Genomic DNA, 26,268 nt, shown 5'->3' with positions numbered 1-26,268 from the left:
GAGATGAGTCAGGAGGGCCCGAGGGTGGAGGAGATGATCAAGGTCCAGCAGATAAATGCTGAAAAGAGCACACATTGCGTTTATATAAGATGCACTTACAATTTTTTGATGCTGGTTGAATGCACTTCATAGCTTTTAAATGAAGACAAAACTGGTCTATTTTTTTTACTGTGCAGTAAACTGAATATATATATGCAGGGAAAAAAAATAGCCCTGAATGAAAAGCATTATAAACAAGAGGCAGAACCTGCAGCTACTGTCAGTGTTAATTTATATGTTTTCAGTGACAATGAAATCTACACACCTTGGATTAAATGACTTTCATATTGTTTAGAAGTGCTGTCTGGTTAAACCAATCCCTCCTTGTCATAAAGGCCACCAGCTAATGAAAAAGAGAAAGCAAAATCATGGTGAGCAAATGTGTTTACGACTAATATACATGTAATGTTCAGAGCAACCAAACAATGGCGAATTATCTGTATTGTGTGGAAAGATTAACGTGAACTTTTATTGAATTAAAAAAAAATAAAAAAGGTGGCGTCTAACTAACAGTTATGCTGCATTCACGTGCTTCTCGGAAGATCCTACTTCCCACTTGTGAATTATGAGAACAACATGTTCAAGTGCTGTAGGCCTATGGACTATTTTTTTTTAATGGATAGAACGATAAATAGCATTGGACTATATCAAATTAAGTCTTCGTAGATTACAGATTAAAGTACACAAGCAACATCTAATACTTGTTGCACTGTTTAAAACGTCTTATTTACCTTAACTCTGATACAACGTGAATGTAGCATTAGCTATTAGCAGTTAGCTACTGTAACGTCCCACTCTAACGTTACTTAAAACAACCATAAGTGACAGGCATTTATATAGAGATCGACAAAGACAACACCGTTGCTGAAGCACTTACTCGGTGGTTAAGGGCACTCCTGTTCCTCGTTAGGTCGTTGCTTTTTGTCCTTGAACTATCCAACGCGTTAGCTCCAACAGTTAGCAGGTTAGCAACAGCACGTCCGTTTTGATTGGTTGTCTGAACGTGATGTCCACGAGGTAACGCTTAAATTGCTTCAACTCAGACATTAAAGGCTCTAGTTGCAGCAGGATCTGCCTTGTGTGGCTGCACAGCATAAATATTCGTTTAGTTCTGTGGGAAGTATGTTATGCTAACGTAGCTGTTCACAACCTCCTCACAAGAAACACTTTTCAGGTTGGAAACGGTGAAAATGGAGAATATAAAATAACGCATATTTATGTTTGTTTGTTTTGTCTTAGAATGTTTAGTCTTGATACAGAATAGCACATATTGAACAACACTGGGCTGTTTGGAAACCTGTAGAATAATATATTATTATATGTAAAGGACAGCCAGCAAAAAAGCCAAAGCTGAGTCCTTAGCTGTGCCCTGGTTTTAAATCTGACCTGCACTCCTTTCACTGCATGTCGTTCCCTCCTTTTCAAGGCTACCCCTAATTTGTATTCAATTAACTTAAATTAAATCTAAATTGACTGCTTGGCTTCTGCTACTGGCCTCTGTGGCCAGCATTTATTGAGAAGGCCGCAGGACAAACGGTCCTTCCTCACATTCAAAGACATTGTTTACAAATAACATTTTTGCACCACTGGGATAACCATACAGAATGAAATAATTTGACATACCAAACTAATGTGTTTATAAGGAGGAGTGGCTGCCTCAAGATTTCTGCAAAGCTGCGTTGGGACTGATCCAGGATCAGTTTTTTTAAGATGTAAAAAAAATCAGACAATCAAAATAGGGTCCAAAAAAAAAGAAAAAGAAATTGTGAAATATTTAATTCATCATTCATTACACTATTGCAATGCACTTGCCTGCATTAAACAAATAAGAACACATGACAATCCTTTAATAATTGACAAACCCACAGACTGACTCAAACATGTTGTCTTTTACAGTTAATGATTCATGTCCAGGTAGTTTTGGCATTACTGTCCACTAAATGACTGGGTGCTCGGTACATAGAGCAGCCGACGTCTGGCCAGGACGTGTTCCTACTGTTCCTGGAGAACATCTGCCTGCAACAGGTAAACATTACAGACCACATGGAGCAACACACGACCAATCACATCTCAGGAAACCACAGCAGGGAAAGGCACGGTGGTAATCAGTGTACACACAGACCGATAAGGATCACTCTGGATTAGAGATTACTTGAAATGACTCAGATCTAGTAAAGGTCAGATGTGTGGGCTTCAACACACTAATAGCTAACACACAAACAAGTACACAAGAATATTTCAGGACTCCCCTTACTTATAATATTCTTCGTACTAATTAAGTAACTCCACAATAAGTATTCAATATAGCGTTCATTTAAACACAGAGGATCTACATTCAATGACCCCAGGGGGTGTGATGAAAATAAATGTACATTTTGACCATTACGGGTCCAGACTTGCCTTAGCTCAGATGGCCCACACGGGGCCATCGCTTCAACAGCTACTCCCCTCATGTAAACATGACCTCTGTTAAACTAACAACAGCCTGTACATTTTTTTTAAGTAATCTCATTCCAGGGGGACGCGCTATAAAACCAGACCAGGCACTTTGAAAATCCCCAAGTATGCGTGCGCCAAACACATAGCTTAGTAGAGATAGAGAGAGAAATTCAGTGGCGCATTCTCAATTTAAAGATAAATCATGAGTCTGTGTGGCTCAGCGGGCTGGATGCGAACGCCATGTGTTCCTGTCATCACAGGTTCAAAACCAGCTCGTGACCTCTGCTAGACATCATCTGTTTCCTTCCCGCTTTTCCTGTCATGTTCCACTGAGTACTATCTTCTGAGGCAGAGGTTTCCTTAACGGATAATACTGATGTTCGCTCTCTCTTCACATTATTGGTCGACAAACCCTAAAAAGAACACATCGTTAATTTCTTGTTCGGCATGAAACGCCAGTGACATGACACTGACAAAATATCTGAAGCGCAGCGATCCATCACAGAAAGAAAAAATGTAGTTTCTGAGTTTAACTTTCCATCCCTTGAATGAGTTGACTGTTTTCATCTCATGATACTTCACTTCTCCCAGTCAGTCACCTAAAGAAAGGAGAAGTTGCCGTCAGGAAATAAATAATAACCCCATGAAAAAAAGTCAGTTTACAAATGGTATTGTCACGATTCTGTCTTCTTCTTGAGGGAATTATTGTTCTGTGGCAGAGGAGCTAATTTCAAGCACAACTGGCACAGTGAAGAAAGATGCAACCACCAACCCTGTCTCCAAAAAAATCTTTTTATATTCTTCTATTGTGTTTTGCCATATTTTATAGAAAACTCAATCAATCAATCAATCAAACCGACTTTATATGTATGGCACCATTCATAGTTAACGCAGTTCAAAGTGCTTCACGGATGATTGAAAAGCCAAAAGATTATGGGAAACAACAGAAAAGACAAGAGTGGTTCAGCAAGTTAACAAATCAATTTAAGACCAACCATGCAAGACAATACATTTTTTGTAAATGTAATGAAATAGAATTAAAGGCTGTAATAACAGCTTAGTAATTATTATGTTCTTGTATCGTAACATGATCTTTCTCTAAACTTAACCACCTGCTGAGTAATATCACCAAAAAAACAAGAAAATCATGCTTTTGTTGCTCTGAGCAGGTATTGTGTTTAAATATTTAAATATGTATGAAAGTTTTGCAACTTTTCATAATTTGGATTAAAAAGGTTTCATCATTGCAGATAAAACAAGATTAAGAGTCTACAGTCATACACAGAGGATAATGAAATTGGTTACATTCATTCTGAGGTGGACATTAATGTCTGGATTCATTTTGGTGTCAATCCATTCAATTGTGGTTTCCCGTTGGGATCAAAGTGGTGGACATCTGTACATGCTAGAGCCGCGCTGCTCGTACACAGTCTTTCTCAGCTGATGCTAATCATTGTCTGCATATAATTTAGTCAGATTCTTTTCAAGCCCCAGTAACAGTTCCAGTCCAAACCACAGTAGAGGGCTGGTTGTGTAGTCGGTCTGCTGTGTCCAATTCAGTAAAAGTACCTTTGTGATCACAGCTTTGCAGAAACTCACTCTGCAGCGACTTCAGCCACTGGCAACTCTCCACGGACATTTGTGCCAACAACACAACTCAAACGGCAACAAAGGGGACGTCCCAACAAACCTCTGGCTCTTTGACACAGTCAGCGTCTCCCGAAAAACAGTGCAGCTCTGTGCTCAACCTGGATATCTGACAGGTTATTATCCCATTAGGTATGCTTCATTTACCGTCCACATAATATACGGACGCACAAGCGAACCGCAAGTGAGGCTTCAAGATAGAGATCAGCTGCTCCTGACTGTGGTTTCAACAAACCAGCGTTTATTTTGCAGCCCATTAACGGTCACGTATAACTTTTTTTTTTTATATATAGCAGGATACAATCAAACAGCTGTCAATTTAGGGTTATAAAAATACTTAATGTATTTATCAGACAATTGTGACTGTGGTTTTAACATTAATCAGATATTTTAATGGTTGAAAATGACTTTAACCTCAACTCCGGCCAGCAGAGTACTTTAGTTGTGTTTGGAAGGTTATTGCTATTAACAAAACTTTACAGCACATTTCATATGAACAATATCAGTTTGTGCACATGTCTAAAAGAAATACTCTACATTTAAAGTCCTGCACCTCAGTTGCACTACTTACACGGTGTTTGGCCATAAATCATATTGTCATAAATTATTTTATAAAACGAGGCCACTGCATGCATTTCCATCACCCCGTTTCATTTTCAGCGTGAGCAAACTCTTCCTTACAACGAATGTTTAGGCACTCTGTCAGCGTCAAACCGGCTGCTCTTCAGTGTTATGCATGGCATGAGCTGGGAATGTAAAACACGTTGGAGAGTGTGGATGGCTTTGGAAACCATGTATCAACAGAACCCTGAAATGTGTTTTGACACATCTTCAAGATGAGGGAAACAGACAGGATCCTGAATGTTACATGAAGTTAAAGATGAGAGATGTCTGTTTTAATTCCAGGTCACTGGAGGGAAACATGGAACATATAGGCAATTCATTTTATATAAAATAACAAGGTTTAGGGTTCCAGTTTCTAATATGTTGTGCTTTATACCATAACGTCAATAATCAGTGATATGTTTATAGATCATTCAGGAGCCATAAAATCAGTCAATCATTACACAAGTCCTACACTGATAAAGGTCAGGTATTTCCCACTTTATAATAATCCTGCAGTTTCAGATGTTAGTAAGATATTTATAAAAAGTAATACACATCATCACTATTAATAAAAATAACTGTGATTAACATGTTATATCCTGTTTGTTAATTAATAAAAAAAACAAAGTACATGAATATAAATTAATTTAAAATTAATTAATTAACCCTTCATATCCAACTCTGGGCAAAACAGCGATTAAGCATATCACCCACTTTTCCAGTTCCAACCTCCTGCCATCCACATGCACATGTGATGGCACGGCACAGACTGCACTTTGTATAAATATGAAATATGATGTCCTCATTATTACACGTAGCGCTCTCTGCCATATAGACATACACACAGGCTGGGTCCCTTCTTATATATAATAAATTGCAGCCTTGTATATTCCCTCAAGACCTTCCCTTGAATGGGGAGACAGATGTTTATGCAGTTGCCATGGCGAGGGGTGTCCTTTAGTGAGGGAGCATTGGAGGTGTCGCACGATCCACATCACCCTTTCAGAGAGTCATTAGACAGCCCCGGTTGTGGCGACTGCTGAAATGCCTTCCTCTCAACAGGGCGGGCGCGTTCTTTTGGGAACGAGGACGCGTTCTGCAAAATACAGACAGAATTTATTTTGACATAAGATGCCATTTCACCCCGGAACAACGAGGGAGTTATTGATAGCTTCTGCACATGATGAAAAGTAAATATTCCCACAAACGAAAGCTGAATCCCACTGAAACAAATACTGTTGAACTTCAGTATTTTAAGTATTGCGTATTTTTACTCTCATGTTAAGGTTTTGGCCTCTGCAAGGTATTGTATATCCGAAAAGCACAACATACACCAAAATATATTTTCTCATAGAAATAAGCAGATAAACTTGGTCGGAAGGGAGGAAACTGGTTTTAATTTCCTTTGTTTCTAAAATAAGCAGTGCCTGGGATACATCCATAAAAATTCACAAGGACATTGTGTGGCCATATTTAAGGAGGCCATGAGTCTCATTATCAATTTACTGCATTATTTCACTCTCTTAAGGCAGCACATATGTGCCGTTTTGTATGAAAGATACTTTGATTATTGCAAATAAAAGACTGGTTTTAATTCTACCATTCACAAGTAATTTCCTATAAATGCTGCAATGCATGCACGTTTATTGTTCATATTTTCAGGTACTCACATGAGAATAATTAAACGCGTATATAATGTACTCTATAATGTTAACATCTTGCTCAAGGCTTCTGTCAAAACTAGAAGGAAATATGCACCTTTGACATGTTGTGCTTACAATTGGCCAATAAAATCAGTGGTTTCCATGCTCTGAATGGTGTAGGTGTGTATCTGGTGCTGTCTGGCCCCTTGTCCAAACATTTGTCTTCATCTTCAAGATGGCTCCTGGCTCTGGCCGCTTGTTTGATGATTAAATACATTTTCGGCCATGTTGTAAACTTCCTGTGTGGCTGCACCATCAGGCCTGTGTTCCACACCGCTGCTCCCCAAAGGCCTTCCATGAGCACCACTATTATCCCTGCAAATTAGCCCAGTTAACCCACCCCTGCTCCAGCTCACTCTTTGTTAACCCCTCATTTTTCACCATGTCTGGACCACGGACCAAAGGCTCGTAGAAGCTGGATCCCCCCCTTACCGTCCCCGTCCACCCCTATCCCGGCAGATCCTAGCCCCTGTGAATATTAAACAGCACGAACTGCAGGAATGCCTTGGCTAAATTGGCAGCAGATGTTGTTGAGGGGATTTGGTTGTGAGGTGTTTTGTCTGCAAACTGAGCTGTAAAACATCGCAGGCCTGACAGGTCCTCTGGTGAGCCTCTGAGGTGAAGCGGCAGAAGGGCAATATAGCCCCCGTAGCAGGTCTACTGAGGCTGAATACTCAACCATCCATTTAATGGTCACTTATGAAGAAAGGTTTCAGGAGACAAGCTGAACAAAGAGCCTACTTCAGAGTTGGGAGAACAACAAAGATTAGGAGTATTTGAGCTGTCCTACCCATTGTAAATAACGCACTAGACAATTCCAAGATTTAATTGGTGGAGCTACTTAACGCCACATCATAACCTCAACTCGGTCCGTATACGTTGTTGTCCTTTACATGACACGGAAAGGTTTTTGTCAAATAAGACATAGATTCAAGTTCAAGATGTGGAAATCGTGTCAACATACAAGCAGATTACATTTTAATGTATGTATATAATTTAAAAAGCCTACATGTGATCGAGGAATGGAAAATGTTGCTTACCTGCCGGTCACGTCACTTTGAGAGGAAGCAGACCTGAGATGTCTGGATGTCTGGGAAAAAAGATGAATGACTGGTGCGCAGAGAAAATGATTTCGTAGTTTGTTCCAAATTCTAAACCAGCCATTGCTCCAGGGTACGACTGCCGACATAAACTGTGACACATGTGATTTCTTACTCCCAGCACAAATTATGATAGTTACTGGCGCTCTGGCTCCACAGAGGCACAGGAAGAGGAATTGGTTATGGGCTCAAATAAGTCAATGGGTGGTACTTGAATACGTTTACTTTGAAATGTGACAAGCAAAACATGACCTTCTGATGGAACTAAAGCTGCACTAATCAATATTTTACATAAACAATGGATCAATTGACAATGTGTAATGCAAAAGGTGATGAAAAAACAAACAAACCCAATGAGCTGAAAGGCTTTAGTGACTTTCAGCTCATTGTTTTGGCTTCATGGCGAGCAGCAGCAGGCAGCTATTATCAGCACAGAAACTTTGACAACCACACGCTACCTGCCCTCGCTGCTAAAAATACAAATTAAAGAAGAATGTATACTGGACTTAATCAATCAGGACACCAGAAACAAAACTCCTCATGAATTGCTAATGCTACTCTGTGTCTGGATGTGTAAATGGACAACTGTTAGCCGACAAATTACAACTATAAAAGGGGCTTTTAGACAGGAAGAGGGCGCCAAAGCATCTGCTGTCATTCATATCAAATGTTTACTCACTGTTGGTAAAATGCTATTTAGTTCAGAGATCTCAGCTATCAGTACAATTAGCTCCTGTTTGTTTCCCTCTGGGTGGTTCCTGTGGTTGCCATGGTCACACGACGAGTGAAATATCATCAACTCAGTTGACGCAGCAGCCATCCTCGTCTCGCTGTCTGTAAACATTGTACTTGATAATATGTCAGCATTGTGTTTACAGGCTGATGAGTGGGCAAAAACAAATCCAATGCAGGTTAATTGAATCATGATAGAAAACATTTTGTAGATTGTCGAACATCGTGTCAAATTCAAGGCCATTCTGGTGGTCTGCAAATGCACTTATGTGTTCTTCACTTTCTGATACTCTGTGAGAGAGATCACTGTGTGCGATATAATTAAATCCAATTCATCCTTATAGTGTATTTATACTCACTGTACCTATATCATAGAATGCAATCTATCAACACAGAAATTCCAGAAAATATAATCACGTTAAGTGCTACGGGAGGTTGGAGGACCTCTTGCAGCAGCAACAATGTGATATGATTCCCCCCCCCCCCCCCCCCCCCCCCAACTGATAAGAAACCATTACAACCAAAGACACAAGTTCCTATCTGTAGGGTAAGTGCAGGGAGCAGCCCATTTACTGACACGTGAAGCTTAACATGAGAACTAAATTCAAGGGTGGCCAAGATCCATACAGGCCATCTGCCAAGAATCCAATAGAGCAAATGGCTGGATGGGTGTAAGCCCTAAACCGACAATAAAGTCACTATGCTTAAAAAGATGCTAACATCCTCTAATGGGTATGAAAGCCACTGCAGCAGAATACAAATCCTGGCTGTTTTCTCTTGTTCCCCGTAGCCTAGCCTTTTATCTGCTTCCATCCAGCACGCCCTGTGAAGTTGATTAATTGAACACTTTGGGACTAAAGGGAAACTTTTATCAGCTTTGGCAGGGGCTAACCCCCTGTATGTGGAGGGTAGAGAAAAAATAAATAAATAAAAAAAAAGCTGCTTTGCTTTATCTCCCTATCACAGAACAAGGCGCTGAAGTGTTTGCCAAGAAATAAAGGTATCAAAAATTCATATGGGATGTCTGATGTAGATGGAGTCTTGTGTTGGGTTGTTTGCCACCTGCTTTGGGACGGACGCGAGGGGGAATGTGGGGTAAATGTGGGGTCACTGCTGTCAGCAGTCTCTCAGTTACACAGGCCAGTGGGACCGCTGATATGAGCAAGGCAGAAACTACAGCCATGACATGATGGGGGAGCCGTCGGTTACGCAGTCACCCTACCACCATCTTCATTCAGCATTGCATGGTGGATAAACAGTGTGTGTGTGTGTGTGTGTAAACATTCCTTAAAGGAGCTTTCTCTCGGGACTTATGTGACGCTCCCACCGTGGAAAACTGTCCTCGACCCCTATAAAAAGAGAGGGATGCCCACTTCCTTTTACCCTCGGGCATGCCAGCGCTGCCTCAGGGGAGAGGGGCCCCATAATTTATTATTTGTTCCCCTCTTGTTAAGGAAATACTTTCTCAATAGCTCTCTCTCCTTTGTATATTTTTACTGTCCTTATTTTCTTCCTTGATTCAACCCTGTCCTCTCTTATTTATTTGCTTTCTAAACACCAGCTTGGTTTGTTACGTCCAAGCTGCCATGAAGAGACTTTAAAAAATTACTTTTGTCCTCAGTGAGGACGTTGTTTATTTGTCTGGGTGAACCTGAAGGGCCAAACGAGTATTTTGGGGATACCTATGCGTAGGTGACAGCTGAGCTGAGTCATACAAGCTGACCTCCATCACCGTTACCTCAGGCCTTAATCAGATTCCTCTGCTGCAAATTGAAGATATGCGGACTGATGCAACCGGCATTGGATGTCAAAATTTATCAGCCCGGCCCCTGCCACTCTTAATGTAAAAGACATTCCTGCACCATGTGACGTTAATGGGATGTTATATCCACAGCACATGTTGTGTGAAATGGTTTCTTTCAGCATGAGAAATCCATCATGAAACGTTCAATCCCACAGCAAACATTAGCCAGAGAGACCAAACTTTATTCCCAGCAGTGACTTCTTTGTTTGTTGGTGTTGGGCAGGTTTGCCCCCCCCCCCCAATCCATCCGCAGACACCATCAAGGCAAAAAAACAAAAAGAAAAACAAGGGGGGATGAAAAGGCCAAGCCACTGGCTGACCACTGATCCATGACTCAGCTTTGAAAATCTCCGCCTTCAAATCAAATTGTCCGTTTTCAAGGAGCAGAGGTGCCACAGTCCTGCCCTGGGCCACTCAGTGTCACCAACCAGCTTTGAGGGGTTAATGCGCATTTTTCTCAGTTGTCAAGGACGTGTGATGGGGCCAAAGGAGTACGGAGGAGGACAGAGGTCACCACGCTTCCAAATATCATGTCTTTGAAATAAAATAGGCCTAACAACATCCCTAGTGATACAACTATATATATATATATATATATATATTTATATATATATTCTGTGCAGGGGTGGACTTTTGTGACAGTGTGTGTGATAATTTACAACTATTCATTTATTCTCTTGCACAGTTGCCTGGATGCAGGTGTGGGAAGATCACTTTTCCTGTACGTGAGCACATCTACAGCAGGATGATGAATATCCTGAAGTCCAAATTTTATTATGCTGGTCCAGTGTATTTCTTGATTTCCATACAGCCGACCACCTTTCCCCAAGAGCCAGAACAGAGAAGACAAAAGGTGGGGAAAACTATTTTCTAATATATTTTCATATTCATCACAAGGCAGAGACAGAGCAGTCCCTTGAGATCAAGAAGCCTGGATGGTTGTCAGCTTTTTTTATTTGAGAGATATAGAGGAGAGCACTGAGGTCTTCACTGAGCTCTTCAGCCCTGAGAAAAACAGACATTGCAGCTTCCTCCTGTAATGGCCATGTTTCATGTCGGGACGGTTAAACAAGTCACCCATTCCCAGCCCATTATTACAGAGACTAACTCCTCATCACCACAAGTTCACAGAGTGTGGCTAATCTTATCTGATCCGTTATTAGCAGCATTTTTCATCTTTATGGCAGAGCTAACAAGCCTTTCAGATCATTAATAGCTGGGAATGTTCAAATCTCCCATTGAACATGAAGATAAATGAAGGAAGGATCACTGAACACAAATCACTCTGTGCTCTCTGCATACTTTTATTTTGTGTGTGTGTGTGTGTGTGTGTGTGTGGGGGGGGGGGGGGATGTCTTAAGACCAAGTATTCACCAGCGGTTCTCATGAAACTGATTTTCACAAAAGAAATCACACAGTATGGGGCGATCTCTCAAGCAGCTCGTTTTATTTCATTTAAATCTAAAGCACATTCGGGATGCTTGTGCAGAATTGGGAACTGAAAAATGATTCATCACAGACAGATTTGAAAGTAGAAAATAAGGAAAAGATTACAGAGGAATGTATCGCCGAATGCTTATTTCTGAAACTACAGCAACTGGGACATTGCTTTTCAAAGGAGCAATAACTAATCACTCGGGGTTTTCGAAACATCCAGGTACTCATTTTGTCAGAGCTGCAGAAAAAAAAAACAACAACTTCATGAACTATTTGAAAAGCAAACAGTGCACCACAGTTGTGACTGCCAGTTATATGTTAAAAAAAACTAAACATGACTGCGTGACTGTAAAAGCAAAGGGAAGGTGGGATGCTTTTAGTTACCAAAATGGGAATGTCAATACGTTTGGTAACGGTGACGGGGTCAAGGGTCAAGAGCCGGTAATCAGACAACGTTGGGATGATGGACGAGGTGGTATCGGGAGGAACGACATCACAGTTTAACTGTGTGTGTGTGTGTGTGTGTGTGTGTGTGTGTGTGTGTGTGTGTGTGTGTGTGTGTGTGTGTGTGTGTGTGTGTGTGTATGTGTGTGTGTGTGTGTGTGTGTGTGTGTGTGTGTGTGTGTGTGTGTGTGTGTGTGACTCGTTCAACAAAGAGGGGACAAAATATTTATGAATCATATCAGTGTGCTGGTGAAGATAAAACCCACTTACGGACATATCCCTGCCAGACACTGAATGGATACACACTCATCGCACCGCCCCCTAACCTCCCACCTCTTTTAGACAGCTCCATCTTTCTTGGAGTCTCGGGGTCATCTGCCAGCGACCTGTTATCAATGGCCCGGCTTAGGCCTCCAGACGCCATTAATCTGTCATGATAAGTTCTGCTTAAATTGCTGCATCGGTATACCTTAAGCTTCGAGTGCTGGTTTTTGCTGCGTTTTGCACGTTTTGGTCTATTTTCTAATCCACGTGAGGGGGAGTGTCCAGCCTGCCAGTCTGCCTCTCTGGCCTCAAGTCACAGGCAGCACAGCCTCTCCTCCTCAGCCTCCACCAGAGTCCTGAGACACACAAACACACAGTACAGGTGAGCACTGTGACGTACTCATAGGAAGACAGAACATTGCAATGTTTTCAGACCTCCAAAATGTCACATAATCATAAATCGTGATATGTAAGTAAATTGCCATTTGTTATGTATATTTCAACCTACAATAACCCACTGGATTGCAGATACAGAAGTGTAAACACGACAATGACACGGCATCACCTTACAGAGTTGATATAATGTACCTCCAGAGATAAATATTTGGTTCTTCAGCTGCGAAATGCTCCACTATGTTCACGAGCTCGTCTCAGACTGTGTCTGTCTGCTATTTGATGCTGGGCAGCCAACATATGGTGGGTTTTAAAAGTTATTTCTGTGAAAACATCTGCCTGCTGCATCTGGAAACACTGGTGATGAGAGAGATGAGAACCGCAGCAGTGAAGTTGCAGCCCACAAAACCAAAACAATGAACTGAAAGATGCTATTTAGTTCAGCGCTGGGGGGGGGGAGGGGAGTCATTTGATTAATTGTCAATATAAATCAATTAATTAAAGCTGCTTTGAGATGCAGTAGGACCTGCAGTACATCAGTCATCCACTGCACATTACTGGAACTTGGTAGAGCTACTTGTTACTGTGTCATGCAACAGCGTGAGCTGAATACAATGAACTGCAGGATGGATTACAGTGTATGGTTCACATTAGCAGTGAGTAAAAGCAGGGAGCATCTGCCTAAACAGCTATGAGACGCTTTCACAGGCGCAAAGCCACCCAGTCATGGCAGCCTGGGGTCATTAGGGTCTGTTGTGCAGAGAGTTCGCCACAGCACACAGAGAATAAACAACCACCATTTTCATTTCTTATTCATGGTTTTAATCACGGATGACAAAACATCCAGTAAATGAAAAAAGGAGGGGGGGGAGAGGAGTGGAAAAAAGTTGGTGTTTACGGGGTGCCTTTCCTGTGCCTTCAATGTCTTTGGGACAGTCTATTGGGTAACGAGTGGGAATTAAGACTGTGGCGAATTTGGAAATGTGTGTGAGGGGACGGCTGACATTTACAGGCTGGCGTGGAGAAGAGCTGGCAGTGTACCAGCACACAGCACTGACATGTGAGGACCTCTTTGCCCATTCTAATGAGGCACTGTGAGGGTCTGAGCTCAGGTCAGCAACAGGGCCCCCTGGGGGTCAGAGGCACTTGGATCGGCGATGAAGGGACCAGGAGGAAGCCCGTGGCAGCGAGATGAGGTAGTAAATGTGCGTCAGTCCACATACCAGGATGGCAGATGGTTAAATAACCTCAGTGGAAATAAGGAATAACACAAAAAGTCTTGAAGGTCACGTACAGGAAACTGCATTATATTCAGGAGCCGTTTCCTGTGTTGTCATCCCTTTGTTTGCAAGAATAGCTTATAATGGACAATGTGGATTTCCAGGTGACTTTATATGAGATGCTTTGACCATATTGGACTCATACACAGAATCTTGTGGAAATACTTCTTGCAGTATTCACGGTAACGCTTTCGCAAATGATGTGGGGAAAAATGGTGACGACGGAAATGTTATTTCCACACTTCGTCTGCGAGTCATAATTAGTTCACACAGTATGTAAAGAATGTCAAACAGAGGATCGAGTTAATTTAAATTGAATTAAATCAACCCAGGGTTATTATGTGCTTCGCCCGGTTCATTCTCCTCAGTTTAAATATTGCGTGGCACCGTAGGGGATGCCTGTTTTCATTTGAACCCCCCCCCCCCCCTGCCGCAGAGATGCGAATCTGGGATACATGTCAGGGACGCCGCCGACGCCTCAGATTTTAATTGCAATCAGAAACTATAGCAGTTGACTTTATGACATCTTCAACGGGAGAAGACAAACTAATCAGTGGAACCAGCTGGTGCAGTGTTTTTGTTGGAATGAACACCTCCATGTTCTCCAGCAGACATGGCTGTCCATCTCTGCCCCAGAAAGCTGGTTCACAGTCATCCTGCTGACAGTCTCGTTAACCGTTAGACCTCAACGGCCCAAAGACTACTTATTTTCTCTGGTGTAATTGTACTGTGCTGTACAGTTTTCATAATTAATTAAGAATGAAAGCCTTATGTGCTAAATGTAGGGCATATGAATGCAGTATTATGTTTTGTCTGGAATTGTGAAGTCCAGAATAATATGATTTTTCTATATACACACACACACACACTCACTCACACTATCATATGTATTACAGTCTGACCTGTAGGCAGCAATTTCCATGTCTCTTGCCATCTTCTCATTGAGCAGCTCCTTGTAGTCTTCACACTGCTCCTTCATCTGCACTTGGAAGTCGTTCTCCTGGTGCCGCATTTCATCTATAGTACACTAAATAACACACACACACACATAGAAAGAGAGAGAGAGAGATGGGGGGAGGGATGGTGGGATTAGAGCGTGATATTAAATGACAGAATTAGTCCAAACCACTGGTCCTTTACAATTTATGATTAATCGTTAATCGGTCCACTCTCAGACCTCCAACTCAGCAATTTGGTCCATATATGCAGCAGTCCTCATCTCAGCCTCTTCCTCCAGCTCCATGTTACACTCTTCGAGCTCAGCAAGCTCCTTTTGTAGCTCTGACATCTACAAGAAATAGAGACAACATGCAGCAATGGTTATTCACTTCAACTATGCTGAAAAACAAAGTTTTCTACTTAATGATCTTGTTAGTAATAACATAAAGATGCCAGACTACGTCTCCATGTTCCCTCTCTTTGTGTTTCTGGCCACCTAGCAACAAGCAATTCCCATATCTAATCTTCTTTTAGCTTGGGTTTGGTCTTGCTAAGTACTGAGGAATATATCTGGGTTTTTAGTTGCTAAAGGTTCTGACTTTATACAGCTGGTAGCTGCTAACTTTGATTGCTTGAGGCTGAGCAGGTATTTGGTTTATTAGAGCTTTTTAAACAACCATTTGTTCTGATGAAAACATCTCAACACCTGTTTAATGGATTGCCATGACATATTGGGCAGATATCTAGTATCTAATTATAACTGTTTGGTCATGCAACACCACAAGGTTGATATTGTGGTTTTAGGTGAAATATTTGACATATTAGGTTAGACTAAAATAACCTTTGACTTTTCATCTAGCACCGTCATCATTTAAACAGTTTAAAGATGTTAGCAATTAGGTCAAAGCTGTAGATTCTAATGACGGTCAACAAGCAATTCTGCTCATCTGCCATTGTCTATAGAGCTAGTCTCTCTGCCCTCAGTTGCTCACTTGTCAGTTGTGTTTAAACACAACAGACAGATATGTGGTATGTAATCCAAAAACCACATACAAGTCCAGTTGCTAACCGCTCCTGCTGGGAACAGGGATGATGAGGGCACAACTCACGGGTCCTTCAGCCAAAACAATGAGCTAAAAGAGAGATTGGAATCTGGGGGTTATTTATTCATAGGGCAAATCATCTATTGAGCCATTTCTCATATAAAATGGATAGAACTGAGCTCCACCAAACCAAAAGTTAGAGGACCAATGTGTAGGATTTTGTGCAATCTAGCAGTGAGGTTGGAGATGGTAGGAACATAAAACGCCCTCTCTAGGATCAACGTTTGGTTGTTCTGTGCTACTGTCGAAACATGACGAGCAACAGGGAAAATACATAGTTTCAGGCGATTGTACTGAAAAAATAATTCTAATTAATCAATTTCTGCTTATAGATCCCCCTCAATCCTACACATTGGTCCTTAAATTGTGCCTCTCCATCCGACTTACGCAGGTAAAACAGGTTCCCTTACTTCCACGACAAGCTAAAAGCAGGAAGCCCCTGTGTCTGAAGCTGCTGTGTTGTGCTGCTGCTGCGAGTAATTACAGCAATCACAGAAGTTCAACAATTAGCTGTCGCAGCCAGATGGGGATCTGGGCGGTCGTGCTCGTCTTTCACTGAGATCATGTGAGTAGAAGAAGACCTGCGTTACAACTCACTGGCTGATGAGAAGTCCCGCACCTGGTCGAGTGACTTACTCCCACTGCTCTCCTCCGCTCTCCCTGGCATGATGAGTGAGGTCGGGGCCGTGCGCGTACGAGTGTAGCGGCGCACAAACCATATCAGTGCCTGCTCTATTATATACATTTCTGCGTCAGGGCTGATTTCACTGCAATCTGTTTGCTTGGCCATGTTGTGTCTCAGCGAGAAACCAGACCCGAGGCATTCATCACAGGCAAGAGAGGAAACAGAGCACATCAAGCCGTGCTGTTCATCCGTCAGGCTGGATTGAGCAGGACGGAGACTGGGTGCTGCATATTAGAGAGGAGTAGATGATGCTGGGAGTGTTCTGCTGTGGTTACAGAGGCTCGCTGTTTATTTAAAGAGCTGGAGGTAAGACCTGCAGCCATAGCAATGAGAAACCAACGGCCGTGTTTGTTACAGATGTGGTTGGGCTGTCAGCTGTTGTCGGACCACTGATGAATGTTAAGGAGACCAACGTGAAGAAAGAGGAGTCGCCTGGTGATTTGACCCCGAGTCGCAATTTCCTGTTTTGCCTCTTATTGATGTCTCACGTTGGTATTTCATTCAAAGCTCCCTTGCTTTCATTTTCCTGCCGGCTGGATGAGAAATATCCGATGAAGGTTTAATTCCTCTCTACCATTTGCAGAGTAAGTGCTGGTGTGTGTGTGTGTGTGTGTGTGTGTGTGTGTGTGTGTGTGTGTGTGTGTGTGTGTGTGTGTGTGTGTGTCAAGTTTTAAGACGTTTATGACGCTGCAGGCGCTCTGAAAGACTGTACTTAATAACTGAGGACACGGAGGGCAATAAATCCCGTCTGAGCTGAAGCCGAGCCCTTCACATCTCCCGCTGAAAGTGTCCGCAGAGTAAACACTCTGGTCAGCAGGATCTCCCACACTGTTGCTCTGCTGTCACTCAGCTGCCCTCCCACTCCCTTCCACTGCTGTGGGAAACCATTCATTTTTACCATTATGCCTGATTTAGGAGCTGATGGCTGACGCAGAGCCGGCTGTGGGTTGTAAGGCTCCTTTCGGTTTGTCAGTAAAGAGGTGGGAAATGTGTTATGGGTAGATCTGAATCGGTAGACAGTAACTGAAGGATTTAAATGATGTGTAAATGTGAGACTTTAAGGGTCTTGTCCCCCCCTGAAAAAATACACATTTTCTTCCTTGGCAGTGGCAGTAACTACAGTTTTGGTTTCATTTGCAGAGGTTTATAAGTATCAGTTTCTGAGATTTATATTTATTTTATGCCTCCATTACTCTGGATAATCTTAAGAACACACAGGCAACAATTTTCAAACCGTTAAAAGCAATAGTTCCAACATTTGGCAAGTACATGTATTCACTTGCTTCTGAAGAGCTAAAAGGAGAGGAGTGATACCACTTTCATGTCTGCAGCTAGGGGGAACGAGCTAACCTGGCAACCTCTTGGTAGCAACTAAACTTCACAAAGGGACTTCACCTAGCCAAGAAAAAGTCTGGCGATAGCCCCTTGTAAAATGTAAAATTTACATTCTTACACTTTTGTATTCTTGTTGTATGGTTTGAAGAAACCACATAATGTGGTAGTTAGTGATCTTTAGGGGTAGGCTGATTTTGTGATCTCTGGTTTGAGCCCATTTTCCTGTCTTGATGCTAAGCTAACCAGCTGTTAGCATTTCATGAGCGTGGTATCAATCTTCTTATCTAAGCCTCTGCAAGAAAGCCACTAAGAGTATTCAGTATCAGCTTGATTATAATATCAAAAACCTTGGCAAATAAAAAAAAAACTTAATGTAGACCACTTTGTTTATGTGATTCGGGGGAAACTGATGAAAAAAGGGATTGAGCAGTAGAGTCCACTCACCAGCATCTTCAACTCACTGATGTCTTTTATCTTTGACACATCTTTGACTGTTGACCCTCCAGCTCCTCCCAGTTGCAGTTGTTTTCCATCGCCACGGCGATCCACAGCGAAGGAGGCCGCACCGCACTCGTTCTGCAAAGAAGACGGCTCGTGAAGTGCAGTCGCGGAAAGTTCTGACCTTTCAGTTTGAGTCTGCAAAATGCACAGGACCCCGGAGGATAGCGCTTTCTTTTGGGCAGTTAAGTGCACTCCGACGGGGGAGCAAAGAGCAATCAGAGCCTCTCGTGACCGGCTTGATGGTTAAAGCTCCCCTTGTTTCCACCGCATTCCTGATTAGATGGAACAAATGCAGCCGAAACGAGCAACATGAGGGTGCACAGGTGTGTGGGAGTCAGCCAGCAATCACCATTACTGTTCAAACCCAATAGCAATCATTTTTAGCATCGAGACAATTGCGTCTCATAATCGAGGCCAGGCACAGACAAGACAGTGTCCAGCTGGCAAGAGAAGAGACCGGCGGGGGAGGGACAGAGAGGGAATAGACGGGGTTTAGGGGAACAAAAAAGACACCTACGCATCCATGCACACAAATACATATATATATATGCTGGATAACCTTCAGTCATACCTCTAAATGAAGGACACAGATACACACCGGCATTCACTCCAGCACTGCTGAGGAGCCTGGGAAGGCGGCCAGCAGTCTGATTACAGCCGTGACCTCTGAACCGGGCAGACATCCTCGCCCCAGAGGGGGTCAGGCCCACCGGAGCTATACTCTGACCCCGATGCAACACACACACACACACACACACACACACACACACACACACACACACACACACACACACACACACACACACACACACACACACACACACACACACACACACACACACACACACTTTCTGCTCAGGTCCAGTGCTGCACCTCTGATTCTCAAGTTCTTCCCCCGTGTTGTGTTAAGAGAGAAAGAAAACAAGTGGGAGTATCGCTTTGTGAATGGTGAAAGTTGAGATTTACATTCTGGACGTGACCAGGACATTTCAGAGGGAGAGAGAGAAGGTGATCATTGGGCAGTAGGAGGATGTCGATGGCAGAAGAAGTACTCTGATCTTTTTACCTAAATAAAAGGAGCAATGCAACAAATGCAAAGTCCTCCAAGTAAAAGTCCTGCACTCATAATCCTACTTAAGTAAAAAATGACAGCATAACATACAAAATGCACTTAAAGTATCAAGTGTAAGAGGCCCCTGTCGCTAATATATTATAATATATGAGGTTATTAATACTGATGCATGAATGTATAAGTGGCATTTAATCGTAGCTGGATGAGGTGTTTCTTTATGTACAGTTAAGTAGTTTAGTCCTCTCAATGCTCTCAGCTCCTCACATTGGAATAACAGTAATGAATGGATGCGCATTTCCTTTTGCTTATTTTCTGGAGAGACATTTTAAAGATTTGCAATATTCGGACAAAGTCTGACTATAGGCATCTGAAATGGGGCAAATGAGTCATTAAGTCTCTGTAAGCGGTGACAAGTTAAAATGGTTTGGAAACACTGGTTTAATCGTTTACAGCGTTTTTTTAAAAGCTTATCATGTTTCTTTAATGGTAAAATCTTAACGTGAAAAGTAATCTGTAGCTGTCAGATAACATACTTCCATCACTTGCAGAGTAGGAGTATGAACTAGCGCGGCATGGAAACACTCAGTACCTTAAAATTGTACTCAAGTACAATTAAGTACAGAGAACTGAGATCTACTGAGGTGCACAGACATGCTACTGTAAAGCATCTCGCTCAAAAAGACTTCCACATCATGACGTGTTTGTGTGCTCACTGCTCCAGTGTGTTGTACCTGGAGGCTCTCAGCCAGCTGGCAGTAGTACTCCTTTACATCCAGAGCCGGCGTGATGTCTGGGCTGATAAACGTCATAGCTGCCGTCGCTCCCGTCGTCCCTTCAGCCGGATACATCAGACTGTCCACTGCCTGCTCACACAATCAAACACCGTGGTGAGGTATATGCACGTCCTATAAGTACATGCATTCAAGTGTTAAGGATTTCTCTTGTATGCTATGTTATACTTCTACCTCATAGTTCAGAGGTATATGTGGCACTTTTTATTCCACTCCATATGTGAAAGAGATTTTACAACCAGGCATGTGATCACTTTGTTAATGCTGATGCATTATTAATGATCAAACTGAAAAACAATACTTAAAGTTGCTCCACCTTGACCAGCTATAACAATAAAATGCTGCTTATATCAAATCGATGATACGTCATAATTTAACACTGAATGAGGCCATTAATACGTTTACTTTTGACACTATGACTACACATTGCCGACCATATTTAAGAACTTTTCTTTACAGAACTTTACTTCATTCGCATATACATTGTAAAATCATTCCATTTTGAGTGTAACCAGTAACAAAAGCTGTCAAATACATGTAATGGAGTAAAAACGACACTGAATTTTATGTATAAGTGGGATGAAAGTAGGATAAAATGGATATACTGAGGTACCTCAATGCTAAAGACAGTACTTGCGTTAGTATACTTAGTTACACTCCACCTCTTAATTTGCATGTATTTTATACACACGTCAAAGACCTCAACATACTTGTCTTCAGCTTTCAATATGTAGTCTGATTAGTAAAAAAAAAAAAAAAAAAAAAATCAATTTCAGAGAAGAATATCCTGTTAGAGAGCTGCAGTATTCACATTCCCCCCCGTTCCCCTCCACCTAAATAACGACATGGCTGCCGATTCGTCAGGGGAACATGGGCGATCTAGAAGTGCTGATGATAACAACGGTTAATAATACAAAGGGAACTTCTGTTTTCATTTGGTATTTAGCTGCATTTCCCGGACTGCGAGTTATCAAGCGTGTCCCAGAGGGAGTGTGTTAAACGCCGGGCGGCCCGGCTTTGCAGAGAAAAACACAGTGTGATGGAGTTGGTCCAGCTTCAGCTGCCTCTCTCTCTCTCTCTCTCTCTCTCTCTCTCTACTACCTCAAGATCTGATACTGGGGCTCGTCTGTCATCTCCTGGCGAGGTGGAAAACACTAGAAGGTGGAGAGAGCAGGGTGTGCGTGGAAGCGATAGAGGTAATGATGTGCATTGGATATGGTTACAAACATGTCCCTGTTTTAAAGCTATAAATTAGCGTGACGTTTTGGGATATAGGCGTATTCGCTTTCTTGCCATGTTAAATTGCATGAACACATTTTTGTGTTCATTGTAATTTTTTACACTTCAGTTTTGTATTGATAGAACAAATGAGATGCGTGTCAATGAGTGAGCTCTGAAGTTGCAAGAAGGCAGATCTTTTTTAACAAAGCGTGGCTAGCTGTAGCCTTCGTGCTAAGCTAAGCTAACCAACTGTCCACTGTCGCGTCATATTTAACGGACGGATGTGAGATTGTTGTTCATAATCAAACGCACTTCCCAAAAAACATTTAACAATGAATTTAAGACACTAGAATGAGGTCTCGAATGAGCACAGCAAATTAAACGAGGGCCCTGATTTTGACTTGTTAACGATACATTAGATTCAATCCTCTCCCCATAGATTTCTGTTGACAGGGCTGCTTTTGGCACTTCATCAAGGTGAGCGGGTCATCACAGCTGTGTTTGTCGCCACAGGTCTGGGCAGTTCTCCAACATTCCCGCCGGACTCAAGTGCTACATTTTGAGTCATTTTTTGTGGCTATAAACAATTCCGTTTCATCACGCTGCGGCTTTACATCCTCTCTCCCCCTCACCGTTATGTGCTGGGCCTCCATGTTGGCCAGCTGCTCCTCGTAGATAGCCACTTGCTCCCTCAGTGCCAAACACTCTGCTGTCCCAGCATCGACTTCCTGCGAAGAAAATCAAATTAACAGGGACCGAGGCTGCACGTAAAGAAGTTAAACTTATCTGGGGGGGGGGGGGCACTGCAGTAAATCACACCACAGGTTGAAGAAAAGTAGAAACGTAGCTTTGTTTCCACCCTGAACCGCCAATTTAAAAGCCCTCAGCACATCAACCTGTTTCACTGAACAGCAAGTAGACACCGCAATGCAGAGGAAGGGGGAGGAGGAAGATCAGAAGGAGGCTAACTAGACACAAAAAAGCCCTGTCCACCAATCTATCTGCCAGCAGGGGTTCTCAGCTTATCTACTCTTTCTTAAAGAACCAGATTAATTTCTGTTGGATGCAATTACTGTGGGTGCCGGCATTTACATTTGGACACATGCAGAGCGGGTTTGGTGGTGAAGTTGTGGAGCCTCGCTGGTAGTGTCAGGATCCTTGATGGACAGCAGAAAGTAGTCTGTTCCAGCTGCTGCTGCTGCTGCATGTGTTCAACTGTCTGCCAGCTGCTGGGGAAGAACTTAAATCGTAAATCAAATTTTGTGCAATTTTAAAGCAGCATTAGTTGTCTTTGTGATCACGCAGGGGCAGCAGAACAAGCTGTAAATGCAGCACTGACATGTTATCACCTTAAAGGTTCATTTGGTACACATTATAATGGTTGCCTTTTTTCTTTTTTTCTTTTTTTTTTGCAACATTAGCATCAGTTTGGGGTTGTGTTTCTGTCACCTGACAAATGTAAGCAATATTCACTCTCCTTTTAGCTCTGGCTCTTTACCAGCTAAATACTTCACTCAGCAGTTAGCCAACAGTGTCAGTCAGGTGTATCTTTAAATATTCACCACTAACAGTGAAAAAGATCCAAGTTAAAGTTCTGGGGAAGCAATCCATCTTTCTAATGAAGCCCCACTTTGCAACCAATGGAGAAGAGGATGGAGTAAAACAAAACAACAGAAATCCAACATGTGCATTCACCAGAACTGTTCTAACTTAGCAGGAAAGAGGATGATTAATCAAGCAAATTTGCAGCCGCCTCCAAGTTTCCTCATCATTTCAAAATCAAGTGTTTTTACCATTTCCTCCCTGATGAGGACCCTCCTAGGTTGACACCAGTGGGCGTTTTATCATACATGCCTGAATAAATAAAGGCTTTGATTAGAACTTCTCTCCTTGTTTATGAAACAGACTGAGCACTTGGCCTCGTCATTCACCCAGTTCCTTCTAATCGTACTTTAATTCTATTAGACTCATTTCACTTGGCCAACTGCATTTTCCCACAGCAAACTAGAGTCCAGCAAGACATTACTAAAACAAAACGTAAAGATGCACTTTGTGGGCCTCGAAATGTGGCAGAACTGGCAAGAGAGAAGCAACACAATATCTAGTAGTAGTTGGTTTAAAGCGAACCAAACGCGTCTGGTTTCATCATTGTCAGTCTCCCGGTATATTGAGAGAACTGCAGCTGTGTATTCTTCGCTTCTCTCCTCAGCATCTCTGCTCTCCCTCTACCTCCCCGTCGTTTTCCCACCAAGTCTTGTCAGCCTGCAGCTGCTTCCAATTCAGAACCAGAGAACAGGGCCAGCAGGAACATTACGGCACCGTATTACAGCCTGCATTACATCTGTAAGAGAGGAATTAAAGCCTCCCTCGCATCTGGCCCGGCTGGGAGGAGATGGGCTCTGGCATGTGTGTGTGTGTGTGGGGAGGGGGGAGATATGGAAAAGTTGGTGGCTCAGGTTGCAGTCGGCCACCAGCCCAGACTGTGTGACTGCTGGTGATCAACACCCATTGGTTAGCGCTACAGAGGAGCAGCTGTGCAGAGTTTCAGCTGATTCACCAGGAGGCAGAGGGGAAGGAGGAGCGACGAGAGGCTCGACAACACTGCCATCTAGTGCTGAAGGCGCATTATCACAACACAGTTCTCAAAAAGCACAGCACAAGAGGAAAAGTCTTATAAGGAGTCACAAAGTCAGACCTAAACGACTCAATTTGACATTCTTTGATGGGTCAATCTAAAGTCTGAGAAGCAACCATGATGACATCATGGGAGTTTGAAGTTTAAAAATGTGACATGGAGGGTCTAACGAAAGGTGCAGCCATAGAAATAGAAACAGAGAAGAATGGTGATGGAACCATTGAGATGGCCACTGCAACGGTCTGCTATGTTGATTTGAATAAGAACATCCATTCCACTCTCATTCTATTTGTATGTGTGACTGCTTGCATTGTGGGAAACGTAGGATTCAGTGCTCAGTGCAAACTAAATTGGAGAACAGACTGCAACGTCAGAGATCCTTTGTGCTTTTCTTACTTATACATTTGAATGGTTGTTTCTTGTTTGCACTAAAGTAATTCATAATGTGTCATCTTTTTAGAAACCCTGGATGTTAGTTTGCTTTAAGTTGACCTGACTCAGTGTTTCTAAATCCTGGTTTCCGCCCTAACTTCCCCAAACTCGTGTTCCACGTACGGATGCCACTGTATTTACAGCTCTAACCTCTGCAACATCTCGTCGTCCCTGCTGGAGGAGGATCCTCTGCTCTGCAGCTTTCTCGTACTCTTTCATCAGACGTTCGAGCTCTTTCTGCAGCTCCTCGCTGTCACACAGAATCTCATCCTGCAGGGAGACACAGTGACGGATCTTGACAAGAGTATTGATCGGTCCTGCCTGTTACTGTACAAACTGAAGTAAAATCAATGGGCTGAAAGGTGCAACGGACTGGGACAGCCCACTTTAGGAATGTGACACACGGAGAAACATGCGGCAGCGCAGACACACCCAACGGCAGCAGCACCCTTACCCTCTCCCTGCGCAGTCTTTCCACCACTGCATCCAGACTGTAGTCAGGCTCGGCCACAGCGGAGGTGACGCTGGAGGAGGCTTGTCGACTCTTCAGCTTCTCCTCGAGTTCAACAATCTGACATTCAAGAGATTCATTCTCCTCTTCAAAACAACGGGCCTAAAGGTCACAGAGACAGGTCAAACAGGTACATAGATGCACTGCTACATTTATGAACAAAGGCATGACATAGCAGAGGGGAAATAAAGTGCTGATGTGTCATTGAGAGCAGTCCGTCCTGTTCACCAGTTCAATAAGCCTGACCAGGCGGTCATTGAGGGCTGCCATGATGTTGCGGTCCTGGACAAACCGGTTCAGACCATCCTTGTTGAGCGCCTTGGCAGCTCCGAAGTCCAACTTGTCACAGTCACACTCGTCAGCGGCCGCAGTCCTGAGAGGAAGACGCAAAGTAACAAGGACAAGACTGGATTTTGGAGGATCCTGGGGGAGATCGTTTGATCCACCTTCAGGGATACTTAATGACTTTCCCAAAGTTAAATAAATGATAGAGTAAAACATTAATTTGCCATCTACAAAACAGCTTTATTCTTTAAATACTAATGCATATTAGCCCTCAATGTAAAAGAACATAGATTATGTCTTTATTCCCATGAGCACAACAGGTATTTGTCATCTCCATTCAGGAAAACTTGAACTTAACCACTACACATTTGTTTCTATTCAAAAACATCTTCAATTCTAGATATTAAGTAGAACAACGTTTCAGAATCTTGAAACTGTTAAGTGCAGTCTAAATTTCGAAGTCCCCCTCTAACCTGAAACCCACACTGACCTGACAGAGGCCCGGAACTGTCCCGCACACTGCATACTCAACGCTCCGTTTCGACTCCAGCCGTCATCCTCATACAGCTTGCGGTAGGAAGAGACTCTCAGCATGGCCATGGCTTTGGAGGGGTGCGAACTGGGCTACAACACAACAGGCAAATAGTAGCAGCAGGTCCGAGGTGGGAGTTTTATATTCACAGGGAATCAGAATGTAGCACTGTGGTGAAGGAGTTCTCACCGGTCACCGAGTAGACTAAATATACCTTGTATATCAACCAGTAACAATTTCACATGTGGCCAAAGAGTGAGCCCCAAAACCCTTTGCGCAATTGTTGTTTATCAAAATAACAAAGCGGTCAATAAAAAGGCATGTTGTTCAGGGAAAAC

At 42.8% G+C, this 26,268-nt stretch overlaps 1 protein-coding gene across 2 annotated transcripts; it reads right to left on the bottom strand.

Moving 5' to 3' along the window:
- On the bottom strand, positions 1–26,152 carry vimr2 (vimentin-related 2). 2 transcript variants are annotated; one of them, XR_014597117.1, is made up of 11 exons: positions 25,889–26,152; positions 25,342–25,486; positions 25,057–25,215; positions 24,753–24,872; positions 22,168–22,263; positions 20,255–20,386; positions 18,395–18,526; positions 15,066–15,176; positions 14,791–14,915; positions 12,421–12,571; positions 1–58 (listed from the first exon to the last, which is right to left on the bottom strand). XR_014597117.1 is itself a non-coding variant. In XM_084009195.1 (10 exons), exons 1-10 carry the CDS (start codon positions 25,996–25,998, stop codon positions 12,529–12,531), a joined length of 1,173 nt encoding a protein of 390 aa, XP_083865321.1. In that variant the 5' UTR covers positions 25,999–26,152; the 3' UTR covers positions 11,482–12,528. The 2 variants fall into 2 exon arrangements, 1 of the variants encoding a protein (XP_083865321.1); XM_084009195.1 differs by lacking the exon at positions 1–58 and having other exon boundaries at positions 11,482–12,571.
- Positions 26,153–26,268: the final 116 nt, after the last annotated feature.

Source organism: Eutrigla gurnardus, assembly GCF_963514095.1.
Source record: "Eutrigla gurnardus genome assembly, chromosome: 5".
NCBI classification, from domain to species: domain Eukaryota; kingdom Metazoa; phylum Chordata; class Actinopteri; order Perciformes; family Triglidae; genus Eutrigla; species Eutrigla gurnardus.
Note: the sequence above shows the minus strand (reverse complement) of the source record. Positions and strands in the feature narration are given on the sequence as shown.

Excerpts from the sequence above, each read along its gene's own strand:
- vimr2 (XM_084009195.1), bottom strand. The coding sequence starts at position 25,998 with ATGGCCATGCTGAGAGTCTCTTCCTACCGCAAGCTGTATGAGGATGAC. Across the intron at positions 25,216-25,341 it reads TGGTCAGGCTTATTGAACTG|GCCCGTTGTTTTGAAGAGGA; the intron begins GTGAACAGGACG and ends TGTGACCTTTAG. Across the intron at positions 15,177-18,394 it reads TCAGTGAGTTGAAGATGCTG|ATGTCAGAGCTACAAAAGGA; the intron begins GTGAGTGGACTC and ends TATTTCTTGTAG.